The sequence below is a fragment of the Brachyhypopomus gauderio genome, chromosome 4 (assembly GCF_052324685.1).
Source record: "Brachyhypopomus gauderio isolate BG-103 chromosome 4, BGAUD_0.2, whole genome shotgun sequence".
NCBI lineage: Eukaryota > Metazoa > Chordata > Actinopteri > Gymnotiformes > Hypopomidae > Brachyhypopomus > Brachyhypopomus gauderio.
The window spans coordinates 1,387,893-1,414,899 of record NC_135214.1 but is presented as its reverse complement, the minus strand read 5'-3'; the positions used below and the strand labels follow the sequence as shown (position 1 = coordinate 1,414,899).

Sequence of the window (27,007 nt, the reverse complement as noted above, 5' to 3'; positions counted from 1 at the left end):
AAATCTTTTCTTTCTTTCAAATGCATGCTGTGCTCGTTTTACCCTCATCTTTGCGCTCTCATATTAAAGACGGTAATCTCACCCCATAGAACCGAATGGGTCACGACACCGGCCTGCGCACTCCACATCACGCGAGTGGAACTCTGAATGCACGCCTCGCACGTCTGATTAAGCAACACAAGCACCATGATCAAAAGCCCCATCTGCTGGTGAAAACGGGTCCTAGACTCCCCCGGTGCCCCTTGCTCCGCGCCGGAGCAGATGGTTGTGGTTAGGCCGTTACGCGGCGTGGCACGCCAAATTAAAGTGCTGAAAAAAAACGACCTGCGAGTAGATCCCAAGTGGATTTTTTGTCTGGGGGGGGGTTGTGGTTTTTGTGTTTTTGTCGTCAAAGCTGATTTGAACACAGTGTGGTCTGGAGGTGCTCAGAGCCTCTACGGTGGGGGTGAGCCCCCTCCGCCAAACAACGCCACGTCTGCTAATGCCAGGAGACAGAGCTTCTAAAGAGGCGGCGCACGCAGCAAATCAAAACGGCCTGTTGTGTGTGTGTGTGTTGTGTATCATAGGGTGACAAACGTGTTAGCTCACCTTCAAGGCATCATCGGGTGGAAGGGGTGGAGAGGGGTTCTCTCTCCAGTTCATGCCAGACACAAGGGCGTGGTAGTCTACCCTCCCAGTCCCATTCTCGAACCTGCGCAGCATCACAAACAGTGTCAGACTTCGGGATAATGGGTTCATATAAATATTCAGCTTGATCATTAAATCTCACTTCTGCAGAAGTGTTCTCAGAAGGTCATCGGCCAGGGGCAGGCGGAATGCTTTGCAGATGACCCTTGCGTCCTCACTGGGAAGGTGTCCAGTTCTATGAGAGAAGGTTGTAAAAAAGAAAGAAAGAAGGTAAAACTAAACATTTAGTTTATACCACCACAAGCTTTCTAACTACACAGCAAACCACAGACATAAAGATGTTCGTTGAGCGGGTCATGTGTCGGCCTGCAGCCATTCATCCTGCATCATGTCAGAAACAAGTGCTGCATCACAGTATCAAATTAGGAGCTTGTCAGAAAAGTCGAAAAATATGAAAATAACAGCGTTTCCCACAAAGCGGCGTAAACATGGCACACACGCTGACCCGCTGATGTTCTCCATCATCTATTTCCCGTTTCTGCTACACGCCACGAGTCTGGAAGGGATCATCTGGTTCCAATGCTTCATTTGAACCAGTGGAACGAATCGCAGCTCTTCGGTCCAGAGTCATGGGGGTTGCAGACTGATGGCTGGTCTGCCTCAGACCGACTGGCTCTGTTCAACTTCAGCGCCTGGGTGACTTTCGGAATACCTGCACCTTTCAACAAACGCAGAACCGTTTGTCCCTTTCTGCGAAGAAAACGTGGATTTGCGCAACACGTGAGACTCCTCGTGAGCTTCTGCGCCTTTGTGACCATATTGCACATTGATGCAAAGTTTGGCCAGGAAGAGAAATCCTCAAACATTCTCATGTTCAAGCATGAAGGTATAAAGGCAGAGTCAAGCACACAAGTGGCCGTGGCCTGATCAAAGATCATCCCCATCCCCACGACCCACCATACCCCCCCCCCCCCCCCCCCACGTTCCATCACACCCCCATCATGCCCCCCACGTGCCCAAGCTCCAACCTGTCCTGGTCTTCATGGGTGAAGGCTCGGAGCATGTCGGAGAAGCTCTCGAAGTGCTTCCTCCGCAGGAGGTCCTGGGCCACGGCCAGCAACACCATCAGGTCAGGCCCGGGCTGCTCCCGCGTGGAGTACGAGCGGCCCAGCGTCATAATTTCGTGCTCCGACAGCCCGGCGTGCGCGTCTGCCAGCAGAGACCTGCGGAGACACACAGCCACTCAGCTGCTCAATCATGCTAAGCAGCGTCTGACAGGCAGGCCTGGGAGACTCTACCACTCTTGGGTTCAGTAGGGGGTGGTGTAAACACACAGCGGGTCTCTAGGTGTGTTCATGATGGTTCGCTCCTTCACTCACTCAATGCTCCCTATACAGAAAACGTGTTTGCATTGCTGTATAGGGAACTGGCCAGTGACACTGCTCTTTGGACATTGTGTTCGAGGTCATATCATGTCAACAACCTAGCAACTGCTGCAGCTAAGCTTTTGCCAAATAGGTTTTAGCCAGCTAACCACATATGACACACAAAACATAAAGCAAAACGCATTAGCCAGCCAGCTAGAAACACAGCATATATGACAACATAATTGACAACAATCTTATCCTTTACAGCCATAGAAGTTGAAATGTCAGCCATACATAACCTCAGTTTATGTTGCTAAACTCTCACCTACATCCAGGATTATATGAAAGTGCCATCATGCGTCATCTCCAGATTCCTAACAGATGACATTCTTGCATTATGGTACACAGATGAAAACGTACTGCACTCCAACCAGTTACTGCAATTTGCAGTGCACCATTCAAGTTTACTGTTGAGACTTCAAACACAACTAAAAGTGGCTGACACTCTGTAACTGCACTGTTTGTGTAATAGAACCAATTATGAAGAAAGCTTATGAAGCTAATTGGAGAAGGACTCCATGATGAAGCTAATTAGAGATTCCAAGCAACTACGTAGCACTTTTGAAAGTCGCTCTGGATAAGAGCGTCTGCTAAATGCCATAAATGTAAATGTAAAGGACTAGATAAGATGGATGTGAGACTCTTGCTAAGCGAATAGAAGCCCTACATGAATGCTGGACCGCTTCTATTCGTTTAACTAGATGTTCGTGGTTGGTTCCTCACCTGAAGGACTCATAAGGAATGAAGCCAGTGTTGCTTGGGTCACTTTGTGCGAGGAACTGTTTGATTTCCTTATGCTTATTTTCAGGGATGGACTTCAACTTGCTCAGAATAGTGCCAACGTTGGCCATGGGGAACTAGATAGATAGATAGATAGATAGATAGATAGATAGATAGATAGATAGATAGATAGATAGATAGATAGATAGGATGAAGCAGATGGTTAAAATAAGAGAAGGCAAAAAGAAGAGAAGAGAGGAGAAGAGAAGAAGAAAGGAGGAGAGAAGAAAAGGAGAAGAGAAGACGAAAGAAGAAAGAGATGAAGAGAGGAGAGGAGAAGACAAGACTGAGAGAGCCATTATGATTACAGGTTAAAGTATGAGGACTGATTACCTCTTCTGAGTGCTGTTCCATATAGTTGAGAGCATACTCATCACACTCCACTAACTGGAAGGGTTGGTTGTTTATAATGAGCGTCGCTCCCACATACAAGTCCTGAGCCTTGTAATACTCAGACATCTCGCTTTTAAAGAGCTCCTGTCCCGGCTTCTTCACCCGGCTTCTCTCCAAGAACTTACCGCCGATCACCCCTTGAGTATAACACGAGCAAACAGGTCACATTCTAACTGCATCTCACCACCTTCAGGACGTTCTATCGAGATTGTCAACAAAACCGTCAATTTGTGCCAAGCGAGGTTTCAGTGTGCAGGTGCAGAAACGTGATGGAAGCCTGGTGGGTAAGGCGGGACACACCTGAGTTCCTCTGGGTGGGCTCAAACACGCTCACTGTGTCATCGCTCAGGTAGAAGGAGATGATGAAGGTGCGCTGCTTGTTTACAGGGTCATCAGTCTGCATTTTACCCACAAATCTCAGCACGTTGCTCTCCAGACCCTGCCTGCCATGCGGACACCACAAACACACTAGCAGCCGTATATCTCCACACTGCAGTTACCATCAGCGCCTGAACTGTGCTGGGGTATGAGATTTGCATAATATGCCTTTGCTTAATATTTATCCAAGAAAACAAAACTTGTGTCCAGCACTGGAGCTAAAGGTTGAAGAGTCTCCTCAGAGTTTCCACAGGGAATTCACTGCACCAGACTTACCTGTCCTTCTCCATCAGCTTCCTGAAGTCCTTCTGTGGGGGGTTGGGCTGCAGTCCCTGGCAGGAGCAGAGGGAGTCCTCCTCTGACCCAAAGCCCGTGTACGGAGGCACCTGTCGGGCTGTTGTAGCGGGCGGAGGGGCCTTGTACCGCACGGGGGTGAAGTCCTCTACAGCGCCACGGGGGGAGAGCCGGGGGAGACACGCAGACACACGCACACGAGCACAAAAAAAAGGGTGGGGGGGGGGGGGGGGGGGGGAGTGTCACTGATCCATGTAAACGCAACCTCTGACCTCTTCACCTCAATGAGGCAGGTGAGCGGTCCATCAGCAGTGCATGTGACACTGCTTCCAGTAGACTCATCTGTAACTAATGCAATCAGCGGCTCGGTCAGGGGGAGGACGCAGCCAGCGAGCGCACCTGTGGAGCGTTACCGCTAGCACGCCCCCCTCGCCTCTCACAGCCAAGCTTTTGAAGATAACAAAGAAGCAGGCCATTGGTCATCTGCTGTCGTGAGCCTGGCTGAGTTCGAGCTGTAAGTCAGTTCTGCTCCTTTAATGTGTCATTCGAAGAGCAGGTAATACCGAAGGTTGTGTGACAAGGACCCAGGTAGTGTGACCCAGCTTTCTGAGATTTATGTGAAAGACTAGGGCTTTAAAAAGGTTAGATATATGAAAAACGGCATTGCCCACTGGCATTGAAAGTTTAGGCATAAAGGATCTCATTTCATCTTAGTATATCACTAGTTTAGCGTCTGTGAACAAGAATAAACTCTTGATAGATGTTAAACGTCACAAATTTTGGTGGATAAAGGGGATAACCGAACTCAATGCTGCCATCATGTGGTCAAACGTGCAAACAACAAACTTGTATTCGTTGAACATTCACAGCAGGTCCGTTGACAAATACTGAACTTGAGATTTTGGGCTAAATAGCACTTCAAATTCTGATTACTCGCTGAACATAAGTCTGGGATTCAGGCTTGTAAACAACTCACCAATGCCGTATTTAGAGCGATAGTACTCTTTGGTGAAGTTGTCGCAGTCACAGATCATCACTTTCCGGCCCCAGACATTAATGACCCCTCCTATAGTGAGGTCGCAGTCCTTGTAGACGTCTTCCTGCACGGCCCCGGTCTAAACCATAAAGACATGCGGAGAACAGTTCACTCTTCACAACCATCATGTACCATAGCACAAACCTAGCCAGATCGCTTGTTTTTTTAATGTTGTTCGTTTGTTTCTTTCACAGTTCTCTTCACTCACTTTGAGGCTATCCAAAATGTAGCGACCCCCCTGGCCCGTTGGTCCAAACACGTTGAGGACGGTGTGATTGGTGATTTCTCCGGGCTGCCGCTTTTGAACAGGAGCGTGCTGTTTCCACAGAAAATAAGTGCAGTCTATTTCAAGACAGGGTGGTAATTACAGTATAAAATGAAGGACAAGTCTAATTTGTACCCAGGAATGTAATTAGTTTCTCACTGGGGGATTAACACAAACCTTTCACATGACATTTTCTAAAAGGCAACGGATCGTTTGGCGAGACGGCATAAGACAAACAAAACAAAACAAGTAATGCACAGCCTAATGATGGTTGTTTCATAATAGCTTTAAACAGAGCAGCAGCTCAGGAGGAGAGCTTTAGGGACTCGGAGGGTCTTCCCGCCCTGTCAGTCCAGATGAATGCAAGGCACAGACAAGACAGAAACGAACTCGGGCTGAAAAAGCGTTGAAACGGGTTTACTGCTTGGGTGAACCGCTTGCATCTCATGCTGGCAAAAACAATAGATGACTCTTGATGCTCCAGAAAAGACAGACTAATTGCTGGAAGTACAATCCTTTTCAATCCAGCCTCCCGAGGCTCTAATTAGCATGACATTGTCAACTGTACAATAACAACCATCACATCTTTCTACACACCTTTGGAAGTTTACCCCTGTTCAAAAATTTAGGGACTGCATCTCGGCCAGAGTTTGGGTAGACGACTTCTCGGATCTCTATGGTGTCGTCGGCCAAGAAGTAATGCAGAACCAGCTCTCTGGGGTCTCCAAACATGCTCTGGGTATCATCCCAGAAGCAATAAAAGCGAAGAACATTGCGGTCATGGTCCAGGAACTGCTTCAGTCTGTCCTGCCTCTCGTAAGGTCTTAGGGGCTTCATGCTTTCCTCCAGCTGCACAAGGAAAGCACACGGCCTTAGAAAACACCACTGCCATTTCACCTCAATGAGCGACCCGTTTCCAGACCCAGGCCCGCTTACCTCCTGCCGAAGTTTAGAGTACGGGTCTGTTGGTGGGACAGCAGGCTGTCTCACACGCACCCCCATATTCCTCAGGAAGTTGAATGTGAAAGGGTCACAGTCTGTTATCACAAAGGTCCTGGAGTAGAGCACGATCTCTTGCTTGATGTTAAAGTGGTGTAGATTGTAAAACCGGTCGTCGTCAGGAGCTGGTAGAGGGATGCGGTGACGGCGGATAAGAGTTCCTGCACAGAAGAAGAACAGCTCGGCCACAAGTGGACTCCCCTTGTTGACTTATATGTTCTCATCAGTGATGTCAGTGACGCGTTACTCTAATCTTACCACTTTTTTTCAGTAACGAGTAATATATAACGAGTTAGTATTTCCATTCCAGTAATCAAATTAAAGTTACTTATCCAAATAACTGCATTACTATTTTTATTTTTGTTGGTTAAATATATATTTTTGCTTTCTTCTTGGCTCAGTTGTACTTTTGCGTCTGAGCGTAGCGCTCGACTCCGCACGCGACCCTGTGAGAGCGTGAGTGCATTCACGTCATTCTTTGCAGTGTTGTCCGTGACGATATGTGGTAGTGTAAAGAAATACCCCTCAAAAACAGGAGAAGGAACATTTACCTGACCAATTTTAATGTTGCTTTGTGTTCCACGTTTGAAAAGTGCTGGAATTGTGGCTAAAGTAGGCCTACTTAAAAATGCTTGAAATTGTGATTGTATTTCATTTCACAACAAATAGCTGTCTGACTCAATAGTTTGCTTGTATTACTATGTTTACAAATACATTTACAAATAATACCGCGCAGCAACACAAATGTAATGTCAGGAGATACATTATTTAAATTTCAGGACATACATTGTTACTGTTAAAAATGCACTTCCAATAAAGTGAGTACTGGAAAAATGCTGAATGTATTCGCTGCTGAATGTAACTACTAAAGTAACTTGTAATCTAATGTAGTTACTTTTAAAATCAAGTAATCAGTAACGTAACTAAGGTACTTTTTAAAGGAGTAATCAGTAATCAGATTACTTTTCCAAGGTAACTAAGCAATCACTGGTTCTCGTCCATAATAACTTCTCAATATTATTATTATTTGATGTCCTGAGGAAAATGACATACAGGTCCTTCTAAAAAATTAGCATATTGTGATAAAGTTCATTATTTTCTGTAATGTACTGATAAACATTAGACTTTCATATATTTTAGATTCATTACACACAACTGTAGTTCACGCCTTTTATTGTTTTAATATTGATTATTTTGGCAAAAAAAAAAAAACAAAAAACCCTATCTCAAAAAATAAAAAGTCTTTTTAATACAAAAAAAGTCAACCTTCAAAATATAGCCGCAAGCGGCGATTGGCGGGTTCACACACCAATAGGCATTTTGGCCTCAATAGGCAAAAGGAAGCCCAAAAGGTCCTTTAGACCTAAAAGTGAAAAAAAAGCTGTTTGGGTTTGGCCAGTGTGTGCTCTACAGATGTAGAGTGTGATGACATCTGTGTGTGTCAGAAAGGGAGACACAAAAATAGCACATCTGGCTATGGCTGCATCTATGTGAACAGTATAGGAAGGCCTGCACTTGTCTATACATGATTGGGCCTGTATATTACTGACAGAGAGAGATTGAGGGAGCCAGAGACTATGCTTAGTTAATTCACTCCTTGTACACGTAGCACGCCTAACATGACTGCCTGTGTATTCAAAGTATGAATGTAGTCTGCAAAGCCTGGCATGACTGACATGACTGGCATTACTGACATAACTGATATGACTGGCATGACTGGAATGACATCACTGGCATGACGAACAAAATTAACATGACTGATATGACTGACATAACTGGCATGACTGTAATGATTTGAAGATTTGACTGACATGACTGGACTGACATGACTGATATGACTGACATGACTTACATGACTGGCAGAACATGACTGGCATCACTGACATGACTGATATAACTGACATGACTGGACTGGCATGTCTGATATGACTGACATCACTGGTATGACTGACATATACTATACATATACTATAGATATGCATACAAACTATACATACATTTAGGTAGAAGTGTGTGTGTGTGTGTGTGTGTGTGTGTGTGTGTGTGTGTGTGTGTGTGTGTGTGGTAGTATATGTATTCAAACTATGACAACATATACTAATACATACATACATAAGTATACATGGAAACTATACATACATATAGGTATAAAGGTGTGTGTGTCTGTGTTTGTGTGAGAGAGAGACAAAAAAGAAGCCAAATATCAGTTTGTATAAGCATGTGTTAGTCACTGAGATATGGGTGGGTATGGCTAGGGAAGTGTCAATTGTGAATGCTATAGGAAGGCCTGCTTGTGCCTGTATGTGTGTGTGCCTGGTTAATAGACACAGAGAGATCTAGGTAGCCAGAGCAATGTTTACTTAGGGCACAGAGATGGGAGGGGGAATGTGGGTGAGAGTGTGAGAGAGACTGAGAGTGTGAGTTTCAGCTTGCGTGCGTGTGAGAAGGAGAAGGTGACAGAGGGACTTTACATGCATTCTTATGCATTGTATATAATACTGCACTGTAGAGCCATACGATAACCGATTTAGATGAAACTTGACAAATTTGTTCAGGATGGGATTCTGAATGGGCTTGTGCATTTTGGTCAGAATTGGGTAAAATATGAAAGAGCTTTAAGAATATGAATATTATATGTATCGATGCTGTCCATTAAAAAAATATTTAGCAGGTATAAGTGTCCTCAAATCCAAAATCTTTGGATTGTTTTTTGATTTCACACTCTGTAGAGTATTATAAGACTTTGCTTGACATGATAGTATGAAAATCCTAGGAGGAGTATGAAAAGTGATGATTTCAAACTATTATTAACTGTAAATAAACTGTGCATTTTTTAATAGGACATGTAATGGGAAAGTTGTTCGCACTACTGCAAGGAATCAAAAGAGTCCAATTGCATGTTCCCAAGTGGAATTATGTAGGGGATACACTTGCTTTTTTTGCAATAGCGCCCCCCAGTGGCCAATCGACACCCGGCTGGATTATGTCATAGGGGGCGTGCACTTGTCCACACCCAAGAGGTTTCGTGCAGATCGACCAATGGTAAGCCTGTCAAACGCGTGCCGATCACTGATTGGCCGATTACGTCAGCCATTTTGGAAGTATGGCATGTCTGCTTTAGGACCTGGTTTCCAGAGGCCCATAGATGATGTCTGTCAAGTTTCATGTGGATCGGCCAATCTGAGTGCATGGGGCAAATTTTTGCATGTTATAGCGCCCCCTAGCAGGTGAGGTATGGCAACCACTGCGAGCTGCCCCAGACCCTCACACGGAAGCTGTCTGTGAAGTGCCATCTCATTACATGCAAGTTTTCTTAAGTTAGAGTTCCATTTGTGCAAAATTTACTATTGAATTTACGCCCCCTGATTTGATTGGCTTATACTGACTAGGTAGTGAAGAAATTAGCATTTTTGTTGGATACATTTTAAAGTTCAGACTCTTCTGAACGTTTTGATACCACATATGTGCACGTATGTGAAAAATCCAGGGACTAGTTCGCGCTCAAAGATGTGTGTGATTTTGCACATTATGCAAATTAACTCGAAATCTAAGTGGGCGGAGCTTAATGGTTGTATATTAATTGTCCTATTGAATTTAGTCAAGGAATGCATAGGAACTGGAATTTTGGTTCTAGGACCTACGGTGTAGGAGATATGGACAAAAAGTCAATATGGTCTGCTATAGCGCCACCATCAGGCCAATTTGGGGTCCCTGTATGGGAATCTGGTCCTTGGAGGTAACTGAACCTTTTTGCCAAGATTGGGTTTTCTAGGCATTACGGTCTAGGCTGCACGATGCATTTTATGTCAAAAAATGGGCAAAAGAATAAGAAAAATAAGAAAAATACCAGCAATTACAATAGGGTTCCCACACTATGTGTGTGTGAACCCTAAATAGCCGCAAGCGGCGATTGGCGGGTTCACACAAAAAAAGGCACAAAAGCCCAAAGGGTCTTTTAGACCAACAAGTGATATGAAGCTACTTCAGTCCAAAAAATGGACAGATAAAGTAATTTGCAAAAAATTATTCAACTGAGGCAATAAAGGCCCAAAAGATCAAAACAAAATGTATTGGCAAAATGATTCAGATCATAGAAGTTAATCAAATGCTGTGATTAGCTTTGTATGTGTGTGTGTGTTTTTTCATGTATGTAGTAAGGGCTTCTTGAGGCTTTTTTGGTTGGCTTGAGCAAAGGAATACAGCTGAAGTACAATTTTGTTTCTAGGCCATACAGTGTGGAAGATATTAGCAAAATGATTCAGACAATACAACTAAATCAAATGCTGAGATTAGGTTAAAAGTACTGACACACTGACCCAGGGGCCTAGTCAAATAAATATACCTTTGGCTGAATTTGACTGATGTTGTGAACATAGCAGCAGGAGAGCTCTGGTTAATGCCCCACATGTAAACCCCACTCTTTAACCCTTTTCATTTAGCTGATAAAATATGTCACATGTGATTCTCAAACAAACCAGAGTGATGGGTTACTATACAATAAAATAACACAAATATTCTTATCTTTGCCTGTTCATGATGTTCTCATCCCTACTCTGACATGTTCACACTGTTGTGCCCATAGTAGGGAGGCCACTAGGAATGTGTATCTAACAAGACTTTGATGATAAGTAAAGCATGCAGTTATATAGAGGTTGTGTGTGAAATGTGAATTACATATCTCTGTCCTCTCTTATGTCATTTCAGGATGTATAGAGGGCATGAGTTGAGAGTGTGGATGGAAAAATGAAGCTAAATATCAGTTAGTGTGTTGGAAATGGCAAGAGAAATGTATATATGAAGCATATAGGAAGTCCTGTGTGAGGGTGTGTGGAAAAAAAGAAGCTAAATATCTGTATATTAGTCACTGGGTAATTGGTAGTAATGGCTAGAATTAGTGTGTATGTAAAACCTATAGGCCAGAGAGGCCTTTGTTTTTGTGAGTGCATGTGAAGGAGAGAGAGGGGGAGGGAGAGCCCAAGGGTTGTAGTGTTAGAAGGATGGGGGAGTGGAGGAGGGGGGCAGCGTGTGTGAGAACGTGCGTGTCTTAGCAGCTGTCTATGCCTCCCTGCACTGGTCAGTATGGAAAATGAAAATATTCACTGTAGAGCCGTTTGCAGGCGGATTTGTCTCAAACTTGGCACACTTCACCACAATGGTCATGTGAATGTGGATGTCAGTTTTCATAACAATCAGACATACTATGGCGTAGTTATTGAACTGTGAATTTGATGTGTTACGATGGTAGCATTGTGATGTATATGAAAAATATTAATTTGTGAAAACCTTAGGATTTTCTTGCTAATTTTAGCATTTCAGAGTCTGCTGAGTATTACAAGGTGTGATTTAAAGGTGATGGAGTTAAAATGCTAGGACTAGTATGAAAATGACAAGTTATATATATTTGATAATAGTGAAAAAGTGGTACATTTTTGCAAAGCACATGTAATTAGAAAGTTGCTAGGAATTCTGCATACAATCATATGAGTGCAAGCATTTCTTGATAAGTGAAAATATGTAGGAGAAATTCTGGATTTTCTAGTATAGCGCCACCTAGTGGTGCAATTCCCTTCTAACATGAGTATGTCTTAGAGGGTGTGTACATGAACATACCATGTCAGTTTCATGTGTATGTACCTATGGTAAGTCTGTCAAATGGCCAATTAATTAAAATTAAAATTAATTGGCTTATGGCGGCCATGTTTTTTGAGTGATGAGGTCATCATTGTGTGCCTTGATACCACTTGGGCCCCTGATGACGTCTGTAAAGTTTGGGCTTGATGTGACTAATGGTTTCTGAGAAACAAATTTCCCCATGTTATAGCGCCCCCTATTGGACAATCGTGGCCAACTTTGACCTGTGACCTCTGAGTCATGTGCCCTAACAACTGATAAATTTTCATGAAGATTGGTCAAAGCATTGCTGAGATATAGCTGCTGAAGTAAATTTAGCCACGCCTCAGAGCTATTGATTGACATGTGACAGTCAGACTGTATACCAATGTCACAGTTTTGTTGATATTCATTGACAATGAGATTCTTGTGAATATTTTGACACCAAGATTGTGGTGATCAGATAAAAAACCAGGGACTAGTATAAAAAAATAGGTTTTGCATATTATGCAAATTAGCAAAAAATCTAAGTAGGCGGAGCTTAATGGTTGTATATGAATAGTCCTATTGAATTTTGCCAAGGAATCCATAAAAAGTGGAATTTTGTTTCTATGACTTACGGATTGGGAGATATGGACCAAACGACAAAATGGTGTGCTATAGCGCCACCATCAGGCCAATGTGGGTCTCTGTACTTGAGTCTGGTCCTTGGACCATACATTATCAATTTGCCAAGTTTGGTGTTTCTAGGCCTTACGGTCTAGGCTGCACAATGCGTTTTAGGTCAAAAAATGGGCAAAAGAATAATAATAAATATAGCCGCAAGCGGCGATTGGCGGGTTCACACAAAAAAAGGCAAAAAAGCCCAAAGGGTCTTTTAGACCAACAAATTGGCCTCTTGGCCTCAATAGGCAAAAAGAAGCCCAATAGGTCCTTTAGACCCAAAAGTGAATAGAAGCTGTTTGAGTGGAAAAAATGCATAAGTAAATCAATGTGACAAAACATTCAATTCAACTGAGGCACTAAAGGCCCAAAAGGATCAAAATAATGTGTATTGGCAAAATGATTCAGATCACAGAACTAAATCACATGCTGAGATCAGCATTGTGTGCGTTTGTGTGGTGTTTCATGTGAGCAATTGTTTTCAGTCAGTTTCGGTGTTTGGCCACTAGATGGAGCCCAAGTACTATCATACTGATATCTCATTAACCTCAGTAATGCAATGACATTTTGGTGAATTAAAAGGTTCATTTCTGGTCAGGCAGTGCACTTTTTGTTATGAGATGTAATGGCAATGTTATAGACCTCATTGATCTGAATCATACAAGCCCCATTACTTGTCTGTATTCTGCATAACAAGATTGCTGCGTGAGTTTTTATGATTTCTCAGGTTTTTGGGTACTGTAGCGCCTCCGACAGGCCAATTTGAACCAAACTTGGCCTACCTCACAAGGACTTCAGTGTATAAAAGCCTTTCAAAGTGGGAGTTGATCACTTACATGGTTTATGAGTTATAGCAATAAAGGTCATTTATGGCATGGCCAGAAGGATATAATGGAAAAATTGACCAATCAGACAAATAAAAATGCAACATTTTTTCCATATTTAGTTAACTACAGTGTCTACAGATTATGCCTATGCCATTTTTGCCATCATTGGATCAAATTCCTAGGAATAGTTCTTAGGGCGTACTCACACTAGGCACGGTTTGCTGGATCCGTGCTGGGGCCCGGTTATCCCCCCTCCCCACTCCCCCTCTGGCCTGCACTCACACTCGCTTCAGCAACCCGGCCCGAGCACGCTTACGTCATCACAACGCCGCTTTATTTGGAAAAAAAGCGCGCTCGCACAACACTATGGAGCTCCTGATTCTCTTTTTATTGTATTTTTGGAGTCGTTTTGGGAGTGCAGAAACACGGTGCAAGCACAGATTTATCGATCATTTAACACAACGATTGTCTGCTAATCGCTTTGCCGCTATGACTGTTTAACGTGAGCGTCGCATCGCTGATGTCATGTTTGAGTTCCAGCGAAATGAACCAATCAGACGAGGCACCAAGCGGGCCCGGGCACGGATAGCGCTCACACTAGAAGCGAACCGTGCCCGAGTCCACATGAATCGTGCCCTGGCCCACCTCTTCAAGCGGGCCCGAGCACGGTTAACTGATCCGGGCCCGGGCACGGTTGGAGCGCTCACACTAGCCAAACGAACCGTGCTTCGGCAGGCAACCGTGCCCGGGCCCGGATCGCAGAGCCTAGTGTGAGTACGCCCTTAAAGAGCTATTTTCAAACAATTGATGAATGTCACAAAAGTATGCATTTTTTAATAGGACTTGTAATTGCAAAGTTGTCAGGTCTACTGCAAGGTATAAAAAGAAACAAGTTGCATGTTCCTAAGTGAAAATTTGGAGGAGTTATGCATGATTTTCACAAATAGCGCCACCTAGTGGCCAAATGTTTCAACACTGCACAGTATGACACATAGTCCTGGGATATGCACAGTGATGAGGTTTCATGTTGATTGGCCAATGGTAAGTCTGTCAAATGGCCAATTAATTCAAATAAAAATTAATTGGCTCATGGCGGCCATGTTTTTTGAGTGATGAGGTCATCATTGTGTGCCTTGATACCACTTGGGCCCCTGATGACGCCTGTAAAGTTTGGGCTTGATGTGACTAATGGTTTCTGAGAAACAAATTTCCCCATGTTATAGCGCCCCCTATTGGACAATCGTGGCCAGCTTTGACCTGTGACCTCTGAGTCATGTGCCCTAACAACTGATAAATTTTCATAAAGATAGGTCAAAGCATTGCTGAGATATAGCTGCTGAAGTCAATTTGGCCACGCCTCAGAGCTATTGATTGACATGTGACAACCAGACTGTATACCAATGTCACAGTTTTGTTGATGTTCCTTGATAATGAGATTCTTGTGAATATTTTGACACCAAGATTGTGGTGATCAGATGAAAAACCAGGGACTAGTATGAAAAAGTAGGTTTTGCATATTATGCAAATTAGCAAAAATCTAAGTAGGCGGAGCTTAATGGTTCTTGAGGCTTTTTTGTTTGTCTGGAGCCAAGGAATGCACCTGAAGTGGAATTTTGTTTCTACGACCTACGGGGTGGGAGATATGAACCCAAACGCAAAATGCTGCGCTATAGCGCCACCATGAGGCCAATTTGGATGTCTGTACTTAAGCACGGTCCCGCAAACAGACTACACCAGTCTGCCAAGTTTGGTCTCCCTGGGCCTTACGGTTTAGGCTGCAGTATGCGTTTTATGCGGAGAAAAATAATAATAATAAATATAGCCGCAAGCGGCAATTACGGGGTCCAAGCTGAGGTTTGGCAAGATTTTGCACCCACTGGCACAACATTATGTAAAGCTTTATGAAATGTACATGAAAGTATATGAAGCACGTTCGTGAATGAAGTACCTGCTCAAAAAACAGAATCTAAATGGCAGCTTTTTAAACTTATGGTGGAATACTGCCCAACGTGGGATTCGAACCCCCGTTGTCCACGTGCATTGTGGCTGGGAGCACATTGCTCTACCCATTGAGCTAATGGGTCTGACTGGATTACAGGCTCAACTCTAACTCTTGAGGAAAAGAATGACCTTTGATCTGCATGCATGTTCAGCATAGAAAATGAAAATATTCACAGTACAACCATTTGTGGATGGATTTGGCACAAACTTGGCAGATATCACCTCAGTGGTCTTCTGAATGTGTCTGTCCATTTTCATAACAATCAGACATTATATAGGGGAGTTTTTGAAATATGCAGTTCATATGTCATGACGGTACCATTGTGATGCATATGAAAAATATTAAATTGCAAGAATCTTAGAATTTGTTCCACCAGTTTTGTATTTCACATGCTGCTGGATATTATAATATGTGATTTGAGGTGATGGAGTGAAAATCCTAGGACTAGTATGAAAAGTGTAAATTATATGTATTGGATTATACACAAAAATCTGTACTTTTTTGCAAAGCACTTGCAATTACAAAGTTGTTAGTGATTTTGCATAGAATCATATGAGATCATGATTGTCCTTCTACATGAAAGCATGTAGGAGTAATTCAGGAATTTCTAGGATAGCGCCACCTAGTGGTGCAATTCCCGTCATACTTTGATATGTATTAGAGGGTGTGTAGATGAACATAATATGTGAGTTTCATGTTAATTGGCATATGATAAGCTTGTGAAAGGTGTACTGAAAGCTGATTGGTCGATAGCGGCGGCCATATTGGACATATGATGGTGCAGGTCAAGGACCTGTGTCATAGGTGCATATAGATGATGCGTACCAAGTTTTGAATTATTTGGCCAATCGGTGTGGGCAGGAGAGTTTTTTGGCCGTTATAGCGCCACCTAGGTGTGCATGTCTGCCAAAATGTATGTGCCGGTCTAGACACCCAATAGGTACATGTGTGTGAAATTTGGAGTGAATACATGAAAGTATGCCTGAGATACAGCAGAATATGTGGATTTTTGGCGAAGGAATTTTCTACGCTTGACTTCTGATGCATGTGGCCACGCCCATGTGCAGAAATGTGCACTTTGGCTCCATAACAATTAAAGTTCAGACTCTTCTGAACGCATGGATACCACATATGTGCATGTATGTGAAAAATCCAGGGACTAGTACGCGCTCAAAAATGTGTGCGTATTTGCATATTATGCAAATTAGCTCGACATGTAAGGGGCGGAGCATATAGCTTCAATGGAACTTTTTTTAGATGAGCTCATGCCTGATCAGATGCAGTTTGAATTTTATCTCTAGGACATACGGTGTAGGAGAAACACCTGTGTAAACTTTTTCATGCGATTTTGTGCGCTATAGCGCCACCTATGATCGGATCGGGCTGGCGTGTTGCGCCTGAGTAGCGGAGAGGAGTACTACAAGTTGGCCAAAGGAGAAGTCTGTAGGACTTACGGTTTAGGCTGCACGACGCGTTTTAGCGGAGAAAAAGAATAATAATAATAAATATAGCCGCAAGCGGCAATTACGGGGTCCAAGCACAGGGTATGGGCAGCATCTGGCACGCCTGAGATGCGTAAGCATGTGTGTGTAATCACTGGGTAGGTATGGGTGAAGCAATGTGTATATGAAACCTATAGGTAGGCCATTGCATGTGTGTGCATGTGTAAGAAAGATGTAGGGGTAATTCAGGAAATTCTAGTATAGCGCCACCTAGTGGTGCAATTCCCGTCATACTTGAGTATGTCTTAGAGGGTGTGTAGATGAACATAATATGTGAGTTTCATGTTGATTGGCTTATGATAAGCTTGTGAAATGTGAACTGAAAGCTGATTGGTCGATAGCGGCGGCCATATTGGACATATGATGGTGCAGGTCAAGGACCTGTGTCATAGGTGCATATAGATGATGCGTACCAAGTTTGGAGTTATTTGGCCAATCGGTGTGGGCAGGAGAGTTTTTTGGCCGTTATAGCGCCACCTAGGTGTGCATGTCTGCCAAAATGTATGTACTGGTCTAGACACCCAATAGGTACATGTGTGTGAAATTTGGAGTGAATACATGAAAGTATGCCTGAGATACAGCAGAATATGTGGATTTTTGGCGAAGGAATTTTCTACGCTTGACTTGTGATGCATGTGGCCACGCCCATGTGCAGAAATGTGCACTTTGGCTCCATAACAATTAAAGTTCAGACTCTTGTGAGCGCCTGGATACCACATATGTGCATGTATGTGAAAAATCCAGGGACTAGTACGCGCTCAAAAATTTGTGCAAATTTGCATATTATGCAAATTAGCTCGACATGTAAGGGGCGGAGCATATGGCTTCAATGGAACTTTTTTTAGATGAGCACATGCCTGATCAGGTGAAGTTTACATTTTGTCTCTAGGACATACGGTTTAGGAGAAACACCAGTTTAAACTTTTTCATGCGTTTTTGTGCGCTATAGCGCCACCTATGGTCGGATCGGGCTGGCGCGTTGCGCCTGAGTAGCGGAGAGGAGTACTACAAGTTGGCCAAAGGAGAAGTCTGTAGGTCTTACGGTTTAGGCTGCACAACGCGTTTTAAGGCAGAAAAAAAATTGGCATATGAAAAGCTTGTGAAAGGTGTACTGAAAGCTGATTGGTCGATAGCGGCGGCCATATTGGACATATGATGGTGCAGATCAAGGACCTGTGTCATAGGTGCATATAGATGATGCGTACCAAGTTTGGAGTTATTTGGCCAATCGGTGTGGGCAGGAGAGTTTTTTGGCCGTTATAGCGCCACCTAGGTGTGCATGTCTGCCAAAATGCATGTGCAGGTCTAGACACCCAATAGGTACATGTGTGTGAAATTTGGAGTGAATACATGAAAGTATGCCTGAGATACAGCAGAATATGTGGATTTTTGGCGAAGGAATTTTCTACGCTTGACTTGTGATGCATGTGGCTACGCCCATGTGCAGAAATGTGCACTTTGGCTCCATAACTTTTAAAGTTCAGACTCTTCTGAACGTTTTGATACCACATATGTGCATGTATGTGAAAAATCCAGGGACTAGTACGCGCTCAAAAATGTGTGCAAATTTGCATATTATGCAAATTAGCTCGAAATGTAAGGGGCGGAGCTAATGGCTTCAAATTTATTTTTTGTAGAATGGAAGATGACTGATCAGATGCAATTGGAATTTTTTGTTTATGACATACGGTGTAGGCGTGACAATTTTTTGCGCTCTATAGCGCCACCTATGGGCGGATCGAGCTGGCGTGTTGCGCCTGAGTAGCAGAGAGGAGTACTACAAGTTGGCCAAAGGAGAAGTCTGTAGGTCTTACGGTTTAGGCTGCACAACGCGTTTTAGCAGACTGAAAGCTGATTGGTCGATAGCGGCGGCCATATTGGACATATTATTGTGCAGGTCAAGGACCTGTGCCGTAGGTGCATATAGATGATGCGTACCAAGTTTGGAGTTATTTGGACAATCGGTGTGGGCAGGAGAGTTTTTTGGCCGTTATAGCGCCACCTAGGTGTGCATGTCTGCCAAAATGTATGTGCAGGTCTAGACACCCAATAGGTGCATGTATGTGAAATTTGGTGTGAATACGTGAAAGCATGCCTGAGATATAGCAGAATATGTGTATTTTTGGCGAAGGATTTTTTGACCTTTGACTTGTGAGGCATGTGGCCACGCCCATGAGCAGAAATGTGCACTTTTGCTCTGCTAGAATCAAAGTTCAGACTCTTGTGAGCGCCTGGATACCACATATGTGCATGTATGTGAAAAATCCAGGGACTAGTTCGCGCTCAAAAATGTGTGCGTATTTGCATGTTATGCAAATTAGCTCGACATGTAAGGGGCGGAGCATATGGCTTCAATGAAACTTTTTTTAGATGAGCACATGCCTGATCAGATGAAGTTTACATTTTGTCTCTAGGACATACGGTTTAGGAGAAACACCTGTTTAAACTTTTTCATGCGTTTGTGTGCGCTATAGCGCCACCTATGGTCGGATCGGGCTGGCGTGTTGCGCCTGAGTAGCGGAGAGGAGTACTACAAGTTGGCCAAAGGAGAAGTCTGTAGGTCTTACGGTTTAGGCTGCACAACGCGTTTTAGCGGAGAAAAAGAATAATAATAATAATAATAATAATAATAATAATCGGAACAAATACAATAGGGTTCCAGCACCACTGGTGCTTGGACCCCTAATAAATATAGCCGCAAGCGGCAATTACGGGGTCCAAGCACAGGGTATGGGCACCATCTGGCACGCCTGAGATGCGTAAGCATGTGTGTGTAATCACTGGGTAGGTATGGGTGAAGCAATGTGTATATGAAACCTATAGGTAGGCCATTGCATGTGTGTGTATGTGTAAGAAAGATGTAGGGGTAATTCAGGAAATTCTAGTATAGCGCCACCTAGTGGTGCAATTCCCGTCATACTTGAGTATGTCTTAGAGGGTGTGTAGATGAACATAATATGTGAGTTTCATGTTGATTGGCATATGATAAGCTTGTGAAATGTGAACTGAAAGCTGATTGGTCGATAGTGGCGGCCATATTGGACATATGATGGTGCAGGTCAAGGACCTGTGTCATAGGTGCATATAGATGATGCGTACCAAGTTTGGAGTTATTTGGCCAATCGGTGTGGGCAGGAGAGTTTTTTGGCCGTTATAGCGCCACCTAGGTGTGCATGTCTGCCAAAATGTATGTGCCGGTCTAGACACCCAATAGGTACATGTGTGTGAAATTTGGAGTGAATACATGAAAGTATGCCTGAGATACAGCAGAATATGTGGATTTTTGGCGAAGGAATTTTCTACGCTTGACTTGTGATGCATGTGGCCACGCCCATGTGCAGAAATGTGCACTTTGGCTCCATAACAATTAAAGTTCAGACTCTTGTGAGCGCCTGGATACCACATATGTGCATGTATGTGAAAAATCCAGGGACTAGTACGCGCTCAAAAATGTGTGCAAATTTGCATATTATGCAAATTAGCTCGACATGTAAGGGGCGGAGCATATGGCTTCAATGGAACTTTTTTTAGATGAGCTCATGCCTGATCAGATGCAGTTTGAATTTTATCTCTAGGACATACGGTGTAGGAGAAACACCTGTGTAAACTTTTTCATGCGTTTGTGTGCGCTGTAGCGCCACCTATGGGCGGATCGTGCTGGCGTGTTGCACCTGAGTAGCAGAGAGGAGTACTACAAGTTGGCCAAAGGAGAAGTCTGTAGGTCTTACGGTTTAGGCTGCACAACGCGTTTTAAGGCAGAAAAAAAATTGGCATATGAAAAGCTTGTGAAAGGTGTACTGAAAGCTGATTGGTCGATAGCGGCGGCCATATTGGACATATGATGGTGCAGGTCAAGGACCTGTGTCATAGGTGCATATAGATGATGCGTACCAAGTTTGGAGTTATTTGGCCAATCGGTGTGGGCAGGAGAGTTTTTTGGCCGTTATAGCGCCACCTAGGTGTGCATGTCTTCCAAAATGTATGTGCCGGTCTAGACACCCAATAGGTACATGTGTGTGAAATTTGGAGTGAATACATGAAAGTATGCCTGAGATACAGCAGAATATGTGGATTTTTGGCGAAGGAATTTTCTACGCTTGACTTGTGATGCATGTGGCCACGCCCATGTGCAGAAATGTGCACTTTGGCTCCATAACAATTAAAGTTCAGACTCTTGTGAGCGCCTGGATACCACATATGTGCATGTATGTGAAAAATCCAGGGACTAGTACGCGCTCAAAAATTTGTGCAAATTTGCATATTATGCAAATTAGCTCGACATGTAAGGGGCGGAGCATATGGCTTCAATGGAACTTTATTTAGATGAGCTCATGCCTGATCATATGCAGTTTACATTTTGTCTCTAGGACATACGGTGTAGGAGAAACACCTGTGTAAACTTTTTCATGCGTTTGTGTGCGCTATAGCGCCACCTAGGGTCGTATCGGGCTGGCGTGTTGCGCCTGAGTAGCGGAGAGGAGTACTACAAGTTGGCCAAAGGAGAAGTCTGTAGGTCTTACGGTTTAGGCTGCACGATGCGTTTTAAGGCAGAAAAAAAATAATAATAATAATAATAATAATAATAATAATAATAATAATAATAAAAATCGGAACAAAAACAATAGGGTTCCAGCACCGGTGGTGCTTGGACCCCTAAATATAGCCGCAAGCGGCAATTGGCGGGTTCACACACGAATAGGCCACTTGGCTTCAATAGGCAATAGACCCAATAGGTTCTTTAGACCCAAAAGAAGCTGTTTGAGTGGAAAAAATGCACAAATAAATCAATGTGCAAAAAAATGTTCAATTGGGGCACTAAAGGCCCAAAAGGATCAAAATAATTTGTATTGGCAAAATGATTCAAATCACAGAACTAAATCACATGCTGAGATCAGCTTTGTGTGTGTGTTTGTGTGGTATTTCATGTGAGAAATAGTTTTCAGTCCGTTCCGATGTTTGGCCACTAGATGGAGCCCAAGTACTACCATACTGATATCTCATTAATCTCAGTAATGCAATATGACATTTTGGTGAATTAAAAGGTTCATTTCTGGTCAGGCAGTGCACTTTTTGTTATAAGATGCAATTGCAATGTTATAGAACTTATTGATCTGGATCATACAAGACCAATTACTTGTCTGTATTCTGCATAACAAGATTGCTGCATGTGTTTTTATGTTTTCTTAGGTTTTTGGGTACTGTAGCGCCCCCGACAGGCCAATTTGAACCAAACTTGGCATACCTCACAAGGACTTCAGGATAAAAAAGCCTTTCAAATTGGGACTTGATTGCATACATGGTTTATGAGTTATAGCAATATAGGTCATATATGGCATGGCCACAATGATATAATGGGAAAATGGACCAATCAGATAAATAAAAATCGAACATTTTTTTAATCAGTTTTTACCTACAGAGTCTACTGATTATGCTCATAGCAATTTTTCCATAATTGGATCAAATTCCTATGACTAGTTTGTAAATAGCTATTTTCAAACAATAGATGAATGTGACAAAAGTATGCATTTTTTAATAGGACTTGTAATTGCAAAGTTGTCAGGTCTACTGCAAGGAATAAAAAGAAACAAGTTGCATGTTCCTAAGTGAAAATTTGGAGGAGTTATGCATGATTTTCACAAATAGCGCCACCTAGTGGCCAAATGTTTTAAAACTGCACAGCATGACACATAGTCCTGGGATATGCACAGTGGTGAGGATTCATGTTGTTTGGCCAATGGTAAGTCTGTCAAATGGCCAATTAATTCAAATAAAAATTAATTGGCTCATGGCGGCCATGTTTTTTGAGTGATGATGTCATCATTGTGTGTCTTGATATCACTTGGGCCCCTGATGATGCCTGTAAAGTTTTGGCTTGATGTGACTAATGGTTTCTGAGAAACAGTTTTTCCCATGTTATAGCGCCCCCTATTGGACAATCGTGGCCAGCTTTGACCTGTGAACTCAGAGTCATGTGCCCTAACAACTGTTAAAATTTTATGAAGATCGGTCAAAGCGTTGCTGAGATATGGCTGTTTAAGTAAATTTGGCCACGCCTTGGAGCTATTGATTGACATGTGACAGCCAGACTATATGCAAATCTCAAAATGTTTTTAAGCAACTTTGATAATGAGATTCTCCTGAATATTTTGACACCAAGGTTGTGGTGATCCGATAAAAAACCAGGGACTAGTATAAAAAAGTAGGTTTTGCATATTATGCAAATTAGCAAAAAATCTAAGTAGGCGGAGCTTAATGGTTCTTGAGGCTTTTTTGTTTGGCTTGAGCCAAGGAATCCATCAGAAGTGGAATTTTGTTTCTAGGCCCTACGGTTTGGGAGATATGGACCAAAACGCAAAATGGTGCGCTATAGCGCCACCATCAGGCCAATGTGGGTCTCTGTGCTTTAGCACGGTCTCGCAAAGAGACTACACCATCCTGCCAAGTTTGGTCTCCCTGGGCCTTACGGTCTAGGCTGCAGTATGCGTTTTATCAGTAGAAAAATAATAATAATAAGAAAGAAAGAAAGAAAAAACCCGACAATAACAATAGGTTTCCCACACTGTGTGTGTGAACCCTAATAATAAGAAAGAAAAATCCGAGCAATAACAATAGGTTTCCCACACTATGTGTGTGAACCCTAATAAGAAAAATCTCAGCAATTACAATAGGTTTCCCACACTACGTGTGTGAACCCTAAAAACCCGACAATTACAATAGGTTTCCCACACTACGTGTGTGAACCCTAATAAGAAAGAAAAAACCCGACAATTACAATAGGTTTCCCACACTACGTGTGTGAACCCTAAATATAGCCGCAAGCGGCAATTGGCGGGTTCACACACGAATAGGCCTCTTGGCCTCAATAGGCAGAAGCCCAAAAGGTCCTTTAGACCCTAAATGTGAAAAGAAGCTGTTTGAGTGGAAAAAAATGCACAAATAAATTAATGTGCAAAAAAAGGTTCAATTGGGGCACTAAAGGCCCAAAAGGATCAAAATAATGTGTATTGGGAAATTGAGTCAGATCACAGAACTAAATCACATGCTGAGATCAGCTTTGTGTGTGTTTGTGTGGTATTTCATGTGAGCAATAGTTTTCAGTCAGTTTCGGTGTTTGGCCACTAGATGGAGTACTACCATACTGATATCTCATTAATCTCAGTAATGCAATGACATTTTGGTGAATTAAAAGGTTCATTTCCGGTCAGGCAGTGCACTTTTTGTTATAAGATGTAATTGCAATGTTATAGAACTTATTGATCTGGATCATACAAGACCAATTAATTGTCTGTATTCTGCATAACAAGATTGCAGCATGAGTTTTTATGTTTTCTTAGGTTTTTGGGTACTGTAGCGCCCCCGACAGGCCAATTTGAACCAAACTTGGCATACCTCACAAGGACTTCAGGATATAAAAGCCATTCAAATTGGGAGTTGATTGCATACATGGTTTATGAGTTATAGCAATATAGGTCATAAATGGCATGGCCACAATGATATAATGGGTAAATGTACCAATCAGAAAAATAAAAATCCAAAATTCTTTTAATCACTTTTTACCTACAGAGTCTACTGATTATGCTTATAGCAATTTTTCCATAATTGGATCAAATTCCTATGACTAGTTTGTAAATAGCTATTTTCAAACAATTGATGAATGTGACAAAAGTATGCATTTTTTAATAGGACTTGTAATTGCAAAGTTGTCAGGTCTACTGCAAGGAATAAAAATAAACAAGTTGCATGTTCCTAAGTGAAAATTTGGAGGAGTTATGCATGATTTTCACAAATAGCGCCACCTAGTGGCCAAATGTTTCAAAACTGCACAGCAAGACACATAGTCCTGAGATATGCACACTGGTGAGGTTTCATGTTGTTTGGCCAATGGTAAGTCTGTCAAATGGCCAATTAATTAAAAAAAAAAATTATTGGCTCATGGCAGCCATGTTTTTTGAGTGATGATGTCATCATTGTGTGTCTTGATATCACTTGGGCCCCTGATGATGCCTGTAAAGTTTTGGCTTGATGTGACTAATGGTTTCTGAGAAACAGTTTTTCCCATGTTATAGCGCCCCCTATTGGACAATCGTGGCCAGCTTTGACCTGTGACCTCGGAGTCATGTGCCCTAACAACTGTTAAAATTTTATGAAGATCGGTCAAAGCGTTGCTGAGATATGGCTGTTTAAGTAAATTTGGCCACGCCTCGGAGCTATTGATTGACATGTGACAGCCAGACTATATGCAAATCTCAAAATGTTTTTAAGCAACATTGATAATGAGATTCTCCTGAATATTTTGACACCAAGGTTGTGGTGATCCGATGAAAAACCAAGGAGTAGTAGGAAAAAGTAGGTTTTGCATATTATGCAAATTAGCAAAAAATCTAAGTAGGCGGAGCTTAATGGTTCTTGAGGCTTTTTTGTTTGTCTGGAGCCAAGGAATGCACCTGAAGTGGAATTTTGTTTCTAGGACCTACGGGGTGGGAGATATGAACCCAAACGCAAAATGCTGCGCTATAGCGCCACCATCAGGCCAATTTGGGTGTCTGTACTTAAGCACGGTCCCGCAAACAGACTACACCAGTCTGCCAAGTTTGGTCTCCCTGGGCCTTACGGTCTAGGCTGCAGTATGCGTTTTATGCGGAGAAAAATAATAATAATAAGAAAGAAAGAAAGAAGAAAAATCCTAACAATAACAATAGGTTTCCCACACTACGTGTGTGAACCCTAATAATAATCAGAACAATTACAATAGGGTTCCAGCACCGCTGGTGCTTGGACCCCTAAATATAGCCGCAAGCGGCGATTGGCGGGTTCACACACCAATAGGCATTTTGGCCTCAATAGGCAAAAGGAAGCCCAAAAGGTCCTTTAGACCTAAAAGTGAAAAGAAGCTGTTTGGGTTTGGCCAGTGTGTGCTCTACAGATAGAGTGTGATGACATCTGCGTGTGTCAGAAAGGGAGACACAGAAATAGCACATCTGGCTAGGGCTGCATCTATGTGAACAGTATGGGAAGGCCTGCACTTGTCTATACATGATTGGGCCTGTATATTACTGACAGAGAGAGATTGAGGGAGCCAGAGACTATGTTTTGTTATTTCACTCCTCGTACACCTAGCACGCCTAACATGACTGCCCGTGTATTCAAAGTATGAATGTAGTCTGCAAAGCCTGGCATTACATGACTGACATGACTGGCATGACTGACATAACTGGCATGACTGTAATGATTTGATGATTTGACTGACATGACTGATATGACTGGACTGATATGACTGGACTGAAATGATTGGCATGACATGACTTACATGACTGGCATGACTGACATGACTAATGTAACTGACATCACTGGCATGACTGACATATACTATACATATACTATAGATATGCATACAAACTTTACATACATTTAGGTAGAAGTGTGTGTGTGTGTGTGGTAGTGTATGTACTCAAACTATGACAACATATACTAATACATACATACATAAGTATACATAGAAACTATACATACATATAGGTATAAAGGTGTGTGTGTCTGTGTGTTTGTGTGAGAGAGAGACAAAAAAGAAGCCAAATATCAGTTTGTATAAGCATGTGTTAGTCACTGAGATATGGGTGGGTATGGCTAGGGAAGTGTCATTGTGAATGCTATAGGAAGGCCTGCTTGCGCCTGTATGTGTGTGTGCCTGGTTAATAGACACAGAGAGATCTAGGTAGCCAGAGCAATGTTTACTTAGGGCACAGAGATGGGAGGGGGAATGTGGGTGAGAGTGTGAGAGAGACTGAGTGTGTGAGTTTCAGCTTGCGTGCGTGTGAGAAGGAGAAGGTGACAGAGGGACTTTACATGCATTTTTATGCATTGTATATAATACTGCACTGTAGAGCCATACGATAACCGATTTAGATGAAACTTGACAAATTTGTTCAGGATGGGATTCTGAATGGGCTTGTGCATTTTGGTCAGAATTGGATAAGATATGAAAGAGCTTTAAGAATATGAATATTGTATGTATCGATGCTGTCCATTAAAAAAATATGTAGCAGGTATAAGTGTCCTCAAATCCAAAATCTTTGGATTGTTTTTTGATTTCACACTCTGTAGAGTATTATAAGACTTTGCTTGACATGATAGTATGAAAATCCTAGGAGCAGTATGAAAAGTGATGATTTCAAACTATTATTAACTGTAAATAAACTGTGCATTT

At 42.6% G+C, this 27,007-nt stretch overlaps 1 protein-coding gene across 2 annotated transcripts in view; it reads right to left on the bottom strand.

Moving 5' to 3' along the window:
• Nucleotides 1-27,007, bottom strand: part of efhc2 (EF-hand domain (C-terminal) containing 2) — a 44,812-nt gene that overhangs the window by 2,714 nt on the left and 15,091 nt on the right. For both annotated transcript variants that reach the window (XM_077001364.1, XM_077001363.1), the window contains exons 4-14: nt 6,137-6,360; nt 5,798-6,049; nt 5,144-5,251; nt 4,876-5,014; nt 3,882-4,047; nt 3,528-3,670; nt 3,168-3,364; nt 2,778-2,911; nt 1,656-1,850; nt 770-862; nt 589-691 (exon numbers count right to left, since the gene is read on the bottom strand). In XM_077001364.1, coding sequence (XP_076857479.1) covers nt 589-691; nt 770-862; nt 1,656-1,850; nt 2,778-2,911; nt 3,168-3,364; nt 3,528-3,670; nt 3,882-4,047; nt 4,876-5,014; nt 5,144-5,251; nt 5,798-6,049; nt 6,137-6,360 — 1,754 coding nt within the window. The remainder of the gene's footprint in view (nt 1-588; nt 692-769; nt 863-1,655; nt 1,851-2,777; nt 2,912-3,167; nt 3,365-3,527; nt 3,671-3,881; nt 4,048-4,875; nt 5,015-5,143; nt 5,252-5,797; nt 6,050-6,136; nt 6,361-27,007) is intronic.